Consider the following 12042-nt stretch of genomic DNA (forward strand, 5'->3'; position numbering starts at 1 on the left):
ATTTTAGCTGTTGTAGATTTCAACTCCAAAATGTCCAGTTGGTACTTTGCTGTAATTTTTTCTCTGTGTGGATATTCTCTATTTGATGAGATGTATTAGTCATACCTTTTTTATAATGGTTACTTTAAAATTTTTGTTAAATTTGACCACTGGGCCCTCTGAAAAACAGTTTCTCTCGTCTTCTCTTTCTTCTTGTATGGAACACACAAAACTTCTTTTTTGAATGTCTTGTAATTTTTTACATTGAAACCGAACATTTTAGACAACACATTGTAGTCATTCTGGATACTAATGCACCTCCCCCAGATATGGAGGGTTGTTCTTGTTGTTTGCTTACTTGTCTAGTGACTTGACAGACTATTTTAGGGATGGTCCGCCCCACAGCGTGGACCTCTGCTAGCACTCCCATGGGACGGAGCCCTGGGTGTGGGCACAGCTGCTCTGGGGCGCCGGTGGTTTAGCAGGGCTCTCGGTGCCCTTCCCCCGATCTCTCGGTTAAACTGTCCTCTGGAGTCGGCGTCACACCCAGCTGTTAGTCTCCACTGGTTCCTGGTGTTGATCTATTTTTTTTTTTATAATACCTTGGGATATAGAATTCCCCACAGTATGGTTCAATTAAATTTTGGGTCCCTTTGCAAGGGTGGTTTTTGGTGTGAGTCTTTGAGGTTTCTTGTGATTTCAGGGTAGCTGTTCTTAGCTTTCCCCCCCTGATTCTCTCTGGAAAGCTCTGTGCCTTATGATTTCATTGATTGCTGTCTTGGAGCTGCCAGCTTCCTCTTCGTTGTTTGCCATCGAAACCCTGTGTTTGAGAGCATCCTTAGCTGAGCCGTCCCAAATACTGCGTCAGATAAAGGCAACACGTTTGAAGGGAGCTGTCCATCCCAAGGTCTTCCTCTTCCTCCCGGAACAGCCTCTGAGCCACAGCTCCAGAGCTAAGGGCGGTGACCGTGGCCCGCTCCTCTCAGAGGAACACTTCCCTTTAGGAGCACGGCACTGGTGTTGCTGGTGGCCTCTGAGCTCAGTTTGCTTCTCCTGGGATGCTCATTCTAAATCTCGAGCATGCTGTGCCGAAGGAAACCCAGCCCCGGGTGCTGGCCTGCTGCCCCTGAGGTGGGCGCTGCAGGGGCCGTGCAGGCAGGTGGGGTGATAAATACTGACAGCCCGCCCCCCCCACCCCCGAGGAACACCACAGCCTCCCCTGGATGTGGGGCGCAGGCTCCCTGGGGTGGAGCTGCTGCCCTAACGCTGAGCCGGGAGAGTGATGGGTGGGGGCAGGCGGTCCCTCAAACACCAAACCCCTCACCATGCTTACCACGTTTTAACTGGTTCTTCTTGAATACATGTTTCTTTGTTTGCTGTTGGACAGTAGGGCAGTTTCTGGAGACTTTAAGAGATTCTTCTTTTTACTAATTTTTATCAGTTGTGCGTATTTTGCTGGGGAGTCGGTCTGCGGAGGTTCTTCTAGCACCATTCTGGGAGTGACCCTGGCGGGTATGTTTAAAGACTTGCTTAGGCTTTTGTGTCCATGTGATATTATTTATGCATGTGGTTGCGATTTTTTCTCTTGCTCTATACCTCACACAGTCACAGTAAAATATATATGCTGCCTAGGGGCGTATTTGAAGATAAGCCCAGCGCTCAGGACTGAATTCTGGCTCAGTCCCTTTGCGTGTTAACTGTGAGATCCCAGCCGGTGACTGGAACCACCTGAATTTATCTGCTCATCCAAAATGTTGCGATAATAGTAGTTGATGTAAGTTAAATAGTGCATGTGAAAGCAATTTGTAAATTCCAAAAACTTAAAGTGGAGAGTATTGTTATTTCTAGTTTAAATCAAATCTGGAATAAAGTGCCTTTTGTTCTCATCTAAGACTACCAAGTATAAGGTTTGTATTAAAGGGTCATTTGTTATAGCTCATATGATTTTTAAATCCTTTTTATTACCATTAATAAATATTCTTATAAAGTCAGTGAGGATATCACCTAATAAATGATTTCTTGCAATAAGTTCATTGTGGAATTATAGTAGTAAAAGGTGAAAACATTTATAGTAAATGTTCTTCAGGTGTGTGAGGGAGATGTTAGAATAAAATTTTGATTTATTTTTTATGCCAACACATTTACCTACGTTTCTCCACTGTTCCTCCTGTCTTCAGAGTATCCTGGCCTTGAATCCTCGAATACAAACTCATGCGACTCTGCGTTCAACTTCGGCCAAGAAAATAGACAAGAAACATTGGAAAAGAAATCCCGATAAGAACTGCTTTGTAAGTACCACCGACGCACGATTTCACACTGAAAAATTATTTCATTCTACACATATAAGGCTAGATTTTACATATGCTGAGGAATACAGCTCCGTATGTGTAAAGTGTAGCTTTTATTTGCTTTCTTTGAAATATTTTATATTAGAATAATCTCAGTGTGTGCTAATTTTACTGCTTAAAAAAGAATACTATTGAAACAGTTAAACATCATTTAAATTCAGTTTGATGCCCCAACTTCTTTTCTTAAAAATCTATAAAATCTCTCTCAAAACAGTTTCGTATAATGACAGAAGAGGTTCTGTATCACAGACACAATTTGGCGGGAGAAGGGCAAGCTGGAATGTAGAAACTGTCACCAAGTGTGTTTTTAGGGAACGTGTGAGCATGAGGTGTCCGTGTGAGCGTGTAACAGTGTGTCCGGGTGGGGGCGGGCTCAGAGGTCTCTGAGATCACTCATTGCTAGTGCGTGATTGAACTGGGCCTGTGAGCTGACCACAGGGCGAGGCTGCGAAACCATACGCTGGGATTAACTACAACCTTGAAGGAAGCATTTAAAATGCTATCTTAGGGGGCATGAATCTTTACATTTGTAAATCAATTTTTTTTTTAAGAAATTTATATTTATAGAAAGGGGAAGGGAAAGCGAGAGGGAGAGAAACATCAATATGTGGTTGACTCTCAAGCGCCCCCTACTGGGGACCTGGCCCACAACCCAGGCATCTGCCCTGGCTGGGAATCGAACCTGCGACCCTTTGGTTTGCAAGCTGGCACTCAATCTACTGAGCCACACCAGGCAGGGCAAGTAAACCAATTTTCTTTTAATCTGATTCCCCAAAAATTTCCCCGACAGCAAAATATGAGAGTCCTCGATTTTGTTGTTTCTCTCACATTGCCCACCTAATGGGACGATCCTTTTGGCTGTGCCTTCAGATCTGTGCAGAACTGTCTCCTGTCAGCACCGCCGGGCTTCCCAAGTCACCACCCTTACCTCTCGCCTGGGTCATTTCAGTGGCCTCAAAACAGTCCCGATACGTCTGCCTCTGCCCGGTAGAGTCCTTCCTTTTGTTCACACAGAGGAAGTTTAATGTGGGGACTGGTCATCGTCTCTTAGTCACACGTCTGAGGGGTCCTATCAAAGTCCCCTATCAAAGGGCCTGTCGGTGACTGTCCAGTCTGCACAGTTCCCTTGGCGCCCTTGTCAGCGCAGCGCGGCCCCTCTGGCCGCCCTGTGCCCTGTTTAGAAGGCCGCCGCCGCCCTTCCCCACCGCCCCAGGCCACCCTGCTCCGTCCCTCTCCGCAGCACCCTCAGCGACCTGCTCCACGCTGCTCTCGCGAGTTTGCTTATGGCCTGTCTTTTCCCACCAAAATTCAAAGTCCGGGAGGGTGGGGGCTGCTGCGCTTTGTTCCGTTGGCTGTGTCCCCAGCTCCCGGAGCAGCTGGTGCCCACCCAGGGCCCGTGGACGGATGCATGAAGGAAGGTGACCCCTGGTAGGTGCTCTTTCTGTACGTGACCTGAGGGGCGCAGGCAGGAAGCTAGTGTGCAGTTCCCTGGAGACCTTGGCTTGTTGCATTTGATTCTCACCAGGATGAGGCGGGCAATGGAGATTTGTTCCCTCGTTCGCTCACAAGGAAGAGCTTGCTGGAAATGTGCCGTGATTGTGTACGCTCATTAAAATTACTTAGTGTTGCGGTTGGATCTAGAATTCTGGTCGTGTGACCCTAGTGTGTCCTTTCTGGTATATCCCATAGCCTTCTTAGAAAAGACAAATAAGATTATGACCCGTAATCTTCTAACATTATTCAAGACCACCAGCGAGGTACATTTTCAGCCAACTCTCTGAACCCCAGATATAAAGGTTCTATTTATTTATTTTTATTTTCTTTGATTAAAAAAAACAACACCTCCTTTGCTCCGGCTTTACAGTCTTCCACTTTGGTCTGGTTCAGGAATCTCCGCTTGCCGCTCTGCACACCCCCACCGGGGCGTGGGCCGCGAGCCACTGCCTCCCTGAGGAGGTGTCCTTGAGTCCCTGTCCCCTTCTCTGACCCCGCCTGTCTTTCTCCTTTCCACCTCAGTCCCTGAAGGGGCCAGAGTCCAGGCTCCGCACTGGACGCTGCTCAGAGACGAATGGAACCTGCAAAAACGCTGTCTAGAAATGTCGAATGAAATAGACACAAATTTGGTTTTCATAAATAAATTAGAATATAGGCATCTTCTTAGCGCAGAGCCGTCCGTTTGACCTGTAACACTGCCCTTAAGAAGGGCAGTTCTGAAATGTTTTACCCGGGAATGTCTTCCCTTGGCAATTTTAATCCATTCTAGCACTAATTGGAAATTCTGAATTCAGTAGGGGATTGAAACTGGCAAGTGTGTTTATACTGGTTAATGAAGCACGAAACAGTTATTTCCAGTATCTTTTAAGCAGGTGTTCCGTAACTACTGTTTATTTTTGCCATTTTTGAAAATGTTGAACTGTCCTAATTACATAAATATTTTGCACTCATTTCCCATTAGCAATTTTTTTAAAGATTTTATTTATTTAGAGAGAGGCAAAGGTAGGGAAAGAAAGGAGGAGAGAAACATCGATCAGTCATGGCTCACTCGTGCCCCAGCTGGGGACCAGGCCCAAAACGCAGGCATGTGCTGTGACTGGGAATCAAACCTGTGACCCTTTGCTTTGCAGGATGACATCCAAACAACTGAGCCCCACTGGCCAGGGCATCCCATTAGCAATTTTTGACAACCAGAAAAAACTTACAAATCAGAAAGCATCCTGGGTGAAAACAAAAAGGAAGGCAGTTTAAGGCAGCCAATTATTAGGCACATTTTTCAGAATTTTAGCTAATTTATTCTAACTACCTGGCACTTAGTAGGAGCTCACAGTAAAAAATAAATAAAAACAACAGTAAACCAAATGGTGGAACTGGAGGTTGAATCCACAAATCTGTCAGAAGAGCTTTTTAAGTAGAACTTTCTAAATAAGGAAATGAAAATAAATCATTGACTTGCTTCCTCCTAGACAGCGACAGTGACTGAGGCATGTGTAGGTTTGGGTAAATCGCCTTCCCCCGCGTGTGCTTCCTAATCTCTCTCACAACTTTGTTTCTGCCTTTATTGAGAAGACAGAAGGGGCAATAAGTAATAATAATGCTCTTTCGAAGGAAGGACTGGGAAGGCGTTATAATTTTCAATGAGAGTCGGTCAGAGCTGCCTTGAGCTGAGTCAGCCTGGCCTCGGGAGGCCTCGGGAGCGGACGACGGGTCTGGGGGGAGGCGGGAGGCGAGGGTGCTGGGACTGGTCCGAAGGCTGGAGGACTTGCGCCAGCCCGGGGCCCTGGGCGTGGAGGAGGGCTGGCCGGCCGGAGTGCGTTTCAGCGGCGTCTTAGTCTGCTCAGCTGCGGTAACTGAAATACCACGGACTGGGAGTTCACAGACATTCATTTCTTGGAGTTTTCAGCTGGATGTCCCAGATCAAGGCACTGGCAGGTTCGCTCTCTGGTGAGTGGCCTCGTCCTGGTTCATAGGTGGCCATCTTCTTGCTGTGTCCTCACATGACAGAAGGGACAAGAGAGCTCTCTAGGGTCCCTTCTCTAATGGCATTAACCCCATTTATAAGGACTCTGTCCCCACTGCCCAATCGCCTCCTAAAGGCCACCCATTCAAACGCCATCACATGGGGTGGGGGTGGGGTTTCCGCCTGTGAATGTGAGGGACGCGCACAGTCAGCCCATGGCAGGAGTGACTCGGGGGCTGACTTGATGTGCGGGGTCAGTGGAGAGAAATAGTGAATTCTGCTTGGGATCCCTAAGTTTCTTGACATCTTATTCATACTTGGTTACGGAGTTGCAGCTCAGTAAAGGGCTAGGGCTGGAGGCAGAGAGTTTTGAATCCTCAGCACAGCTGGTACAAGCCTGTGGGCAGAGTTAGCCAGGGAGAGGCTGCAGGTTGGAGGAGAGAGGAGGTTAGACACCTGGAAGCTTTAGGCAAAGGTTAGGGAGAGGCAATGAGGTACTGGCCTTCGGGGAAGATTGTAAGGGAAACTGAAAGAAAGACTCAATAGTCGGGATAAAGAATATAGAAATATAGGAAACACAGATAGAGGAGCAAGGTCTTTGTTTCTGCCTCAGGCTCCAACGTGGCTCCGCCCTGCACCTAACGGTCAGGCAGGCAGAGGAGAGGCGGGGATGAGGACCGCACCAGCTTGGCGCGGGCAGGCAGGGGCGGGAGTGAGCGGAGAAGTCCTCCGTGGGGTGAGACGAGGCCCCGCATCACGGGCGAGTTCTGACAAGCGGGCAGCGGGCAGTGTGTTTGTCCTCTGATACGTGATTTCCAAATGTGGTTATTCTTTATACTTTGGAAATTATCCTTAGAGTTTGCCTTCTCTGTTGAGCACAATTTTCTTTGCAAGTTTACGTAACTGTTAAGGCATGAAATCCACATAGTGAGTGAGTTATCCATCAATTAATGTCATTCAGAAGGTGAAGGTGGAGTTGTTCCTGGTTGGAACCCAGCTACTTGGTTCTGTGACACTTGACCTACAGTATAGGTCCTAACATTGGCACATGTCACATTCACAATGTGGATTCTTATTTTTAAGCTCCAAAGTGAAATTAACTTTTGACCAGATTCACAGCAATTCCTGTTCTGCCCAAGCTGCTTCTTATGCCATATTTTAAAAGAACTTCCCATGTTTGAGCTTGCTTTCTGGATGGTTGACAATAGCTTTCCTCCAAAAATAGACTCAATATCTGAAGGAGTTTCTGAAATTAAAATAATAATAACAACAACAAAACCCCACCAGGGACTCTGTAACTTAATGCCTTCTTTAAAAGGTGAAAAGGGCATTATTTGTGTAGTGGATACAAATGTCAGACTAGAAGCTCAGGCATGGTGGAAATGGGACTTGCTCTCTTTTCCTGTTACTGAACTTAAGTTCTGTTTTGAGCTTCTCTGAGTAGAAGCTCACTCACGGTCACTTCCAGGATTTTCTCTTCCCTGTCATACCCCCGCCCCGCCCGCCCTTTATTTCACGACTTACAGAATACAAACATTGGCTGGAAATCTGACGTGCACAGTTTCATTGATTACCACATGTTAACAGAAGCCCTCCTGTGCTCCAGCCACCGTGAAGGGCGGCGGGGAAGGGACGCACACGGGTCTCACCCGACAGTGTGCCGTCACCCACGCAGGCGCTCGGTGCATTCGCTGGCCACCGTTGTCAGAGCGGTGGGGGTCGTGGCGCAGGTGCGCAGCCGCGCAGCCGGGCCTCGGGGCCTGGGCCGGCCTCCGGAGGGAACAGTTCAGGATGAAAACACAAGTGAAGGGAGGGACAAGAAAGAAGAGGGGTCCCCACCGGAGCGGACAGCCGGCATTGGAAGGAGGACAGAGGAGGGAGCTCATTGAACTCAAGGGAGGAAGCGGTTTCAGTGCTGGGAGGTCGAAGCGCAGAGAGGGAGGGACAGTACCAAGACGGGGGACCCACGAGGTCAGTGGAGGATGGCACGTGTGACCGTCACGGAGATGGGAGTGAGGGCGACGCTCACAGTGACGTGGGCCGGGGAGCTCCACGTTGGGCTCTTCTGCTCGGGGCGCATACGGCATGTCCGCGAGCGAGCCCCCTCTGCCGAGCGCGCCGTTTCCGTCCTTCCGCGTCCAACAGGGTTGGGTTCCCGCTACGAAAGTGTGTGCTCCGCGCTTCCTTCCACACTTAGAATAGCATTGTCAGAGATTGATTCTCAGGGCAGAAATAGGTAAGAAAGTGTTAATTGCCCTACAAGAAGAAAAAGTGTTAACTCTTGATTTCCGGAGGCTGTTAGAAGAAAGCTGCGCTTCAATTATTTATTTCAGTCTGATCCCAAGTTTCTTTGCATCCACGTGGCACAACAAATGAAACTCGTTTGTAATTGTCAGCTGTCAGCCCCTTTATTTTGCTCTTCTTTAGTTTGAAAATTTTATAACAGTTAAGTGCTGGCTGTGGTTTTTTTTCTTTTTCTTTTTCTTTCTTTTTTTTTTTTTTTAAAGCAACTGCATTGTAGATTAGAATGGCATGTAGTTGTCCAGTCAGGGTTTAATTTGGACTGGAACCAACTTTCTTCGAAGTAAGGCATGTTTTATGTAGCTTGATTAGCAGGAGAAAGAAAAGAAAACCTCCCCTTTAAAGCTGACTTCGTTATCCTTGACAATGGGTTTTTATGAAAGAAAACAGCAAAACTGAAAGGGATGGCCTATCAGCAGAAAGTCTGGCTCAGAGTGAGCTCCCGAGGTAAACTCATTGGCTTCAATGACTGGTTTCTGCCATTTACTAGCAGTGTGACCTTGAGCGAATCCCTTAATCTCTTCCTGCCTCCATTTTCTCTTCTGTAAAATGAGGATAATAATAGCATCTACCTGATACAGTTGTTCTTAGGAGTAATTGAGTCAATTTGCCTACTATACTTAAAACAGTGCCTGGCTCTCCGTGTAATCCTCCATAAGCGTGATTACTTATCATTACCGCACGGATGGGCTGGTGCGCCGGGGACTGTTCTGTCAGCACATCCGTGGGTGCGTCCTGGCGGTGTGCGCAGGGCGCAGCAGCTGAGTGTGGAAGGAGCGCGGAGCAGTAATGAGCAGGAAGATATTAAGGATGGTAATGGAAAACAGAGCATTTCCTTTATTGCTCAGAAATTTCCTGGCAGCAAAATATGTGTGTGCGTGTGGGGGTGTGTGAGAGAGACACACACAGAGACACTAAGGTCTATGAGCACTGCCTACTATACGCGTGAAGTCGGAACAAATGAAGGAATGAGCGTCCTGTGTTGTTGGTTTTTCCCCCCTGCATTCTTCTTTCTCCAAAAAGCTTTGGTTCAATGCATGGGCCCAGTTTTATCCCTGTCCACAGCTCAGTCTTGTCACGGGTGCCTCTCTTTCTTCCTCTTAACGTTTGACAAGGCAGTTTCTCTTCAGAGAAGAAGTTGTTTATATAGATTACATATTAGTTCAAGGATATTCAGAAGGGACCCAGAAGATGTGGAACCAAACTGATGCAATTTGTTTATACAGAAATTCTTCGCACAGTCATAAACATTAAGTCAGAACTGGATGATGTATATCGTAGGTCAATAAGTGCTATATAATAAAGCAGGTGTATGTTAAGACTATGTCTATAAAAACAGAACATGTATATTTTAAAAGATATTAATGAAACATATTACTGTATTTGCAAATAAGAAATATCTTTGCATATGGAGAAACAGAATGCTCTGAACAAAAGAAATCAGCTAAATTGTCTTTAGCTCCTGATGGCATATTTTTTACCTTTGCAAAACATTTATTTGGTGCTCCTAGCAAATGAATGTGCGCGTTTTGCTGTTTTCCAAATGGGCGTACAATGGGCGGACAGCTGTCTCTCTAATCGCTCCCCTATTCAAACACTAATCGGTGGGACCCACGTGGAACGCCAGACGCCTGAATAGGTAGACAACAGCAGCGGCATTTTTAATCACGTCCCCATTCGAGCACTAATCGGAGTCATGATTAAGGGACATTAGAGGGAGCACTTTGACATCTGATCCTTCGAGCTGACTTCTGTGCAGGCTGTACTCCACAGCGCTCCCATGGTGGGACTGGTTTCCTTATAGGAAGTGTCATTTCCAGGGTAGGAAATAGTACATTAGGGGCCACGGCAATGACTAGGAATTGAGGACCTTTTCTTTCCGTGGGGCTGAGCGGTAGGCTGCATCCTCACAAAACTGAGAGCGTTCATGCCGCATGTGTTCTCCGAGAATCAGGGGCCAGCGAGAAACAGCACCGAAGGGACCCTGCTGTGGTCATGCCCGTGGGTTGAATCTGAGCCGAGATGTGGGACTCGGCGCTCGGGATCCTCCATCGGGCGGGGCTGTGAGTCTAACGCTGCTGGCATTTCCATGGAGCCCAGTTGAGATCAGCACATCCCAGCTGTAAGACATTTTTTATTTTATCTACACCAGGATAACTTCTTGTTACCTCTCTCAGGTTGCTTTGATAATAATAAAAAAGTGTGTTATACCCTGTCTACATGGTCATGCTTTGAGTCAATAGTCTTTACTAAGACAGAATGGAATATTTCCTTGTTTTCTCTCAGAATTCTAAATATCTATTTAGATTTTACTAATCTGTTCTCCATAACATTTCATGTGATTGATCCTGAAAACATTATCTATTTAACATTTGCAGATTGAATCAGTGGTTAAAATTTCAATATCACATTTAAAGATGTAGCTCCAAATACCTATTTCTATATATTTCTATAACTCTATCATCTTTTATCTATCCATCTCTCTATCTATTTTTATAATGTATGTAAAGGAGGAAAAAAAACCTTTTCCTCTCTCTTCTTATGTTCAGGAAGTGAGGCCTGTAAATTAAGCTGGCGAAACACATTAACAAAAGCAAAGGCATACACATTTTATCTGATATTAATATTTTATTTTTACGTGCACAGAGGCCTTCATAGAAGAGAAATGAAGACCCAAAGAAGCAGTTAGACTCATGGGCTCATCCACCATTTTAACAAAGAGTGGTACATTGTGGAGAAGTGAGAAGCAAAGGGAAGGGACTGCTAGGGATGGCTAATTGTGGGAAGGTGAAACAGGGGAGACAAAGGGAAGGTCAGAGTTAGTGCAGTGCCCTGGCTGGTATGGCTCAGTGGATCGAGTGCTGGCCTGGGAACCGACGATCGCTGGTTTGATTCCCAGTCAAGGCACTTGCCTGGGTTGCAGCCAGGTGCCCAGTAGGGGGCGCAGGAGAGAAAACCACACATGGATGTTTCTCTCCCTCTCTTTCTCCCTCTCTGACCCTCTCTCCAAAAATAAATAAAATCTTTAAAAAGAAGGGTTATTGTATCAAGGAAGGTCTGTTTGTGCATCTCAGTATTGACTTTTTGTCTTCAGTGGTAAATGCTGTTCTTTGGGTGCAGGACTGGGTAAGAGGAATGTGGGCATAAGGGGGAACTTACTCCTGCTTTTAGGCACCTGGGGCAGGGCAGGAGCTCTTGCTACATTTACATTTTCCTAATTGCTTTTTGCTCCACATGAGCTCCATGACTCATATTTTGGGGCAGCATATTCTGATACCTTTTATAGATGACCTCTTAGAGCGGAATTCCTTGTATTTTTTTATGTTCCTTAGTGATAGGATTTTTTTCTAGATGAGACAAATATTTATCAGACATTCTGAGGTAAATGTGACGGTAGTGCATACATTCGAGGGCATCTGCCTCCACGTTCCCCAGTGCACACATGTGGGTCCCTGAAGCTGACTTTGTGAGAACGGGGTCGGCTAGAAAGCCAGCCTGGGGCGACCACGGAGGCGGAGGGAGGCAGAGAGCTGCCTGGGCTGCTCGTGGCTTCTTGCGGAGAGAGTTTTACAACCTGTGTTTGTGAGTTACACTTGTATTGAAATATAGTCTCCTTTTTCTTTTCTTTTTTTTTTTTTGGTCTTACACTACCTAAAGCAAATTTCAAATATAGACAACCGAAAAAAATCCCAAGGAGCACAGAGGCACATGTCAAATTCTAACATGTTAGAAAAAGGTGTTTTATTTTTAGGGACTCTCTTAAATGATAATTACCAAGATATAATCAGGCAAGTTTTCCTGGGTTTGCCCCAAACTTGATCATTTTTTTTCCAAAGAAACTTATTTTTAACAGAGTGATCTAAATATGCTCAGCTGCACGACATGCCTGACAGATCGGTGTCTCAAAGTGATAGTGTTGCTGTGTTGCTGCTGAGTGAGGCCGGAGCTTAAAGAGAAATA

General features: G+C 46.2%; 1 protein-coding gene across 1 annotated transcript in view; it reads left to right on the forward strand.

Annotated features, from left to right (window-relative positions):
• Nucleotides 1-12042, forward strand: part of DPYD (dihydropyrimidine dehydrogenase) — a 527599-nt gene that overhangs the window by 23961 nt on the left and 491596 nt on the right. Inside the window, exon 2 of the mRNA XM_054564805.1 lies at nt 2157-2267. Within this exon, the coding sequence (XP_054420780.1) occupies nt 2157-2267 (111 nt within the window). The remainder of the gene's footprint in view (nt 1-2156; nt 2268-12042) is intronic.

The sequence above is a fragment of the Pteronotus mesoamericanus genome, unplaced genomic scaffold (assembly GCF_021234165.1).
Source record: "Pteronotus mesoamericanus isolate MK-2021 breed Mesoamerican mustached bat unplaced genomic scaffold, CSHL_Meso_final scaffold_99, whole genome shotgun sequence".
NCBI classification, from domain to species: Eukaryota; Metazoa; Chordata; class Mammalia; order Chiroptera; family Mormoopidae; genus Pteronotus; species Pteronotus mesoamericanus.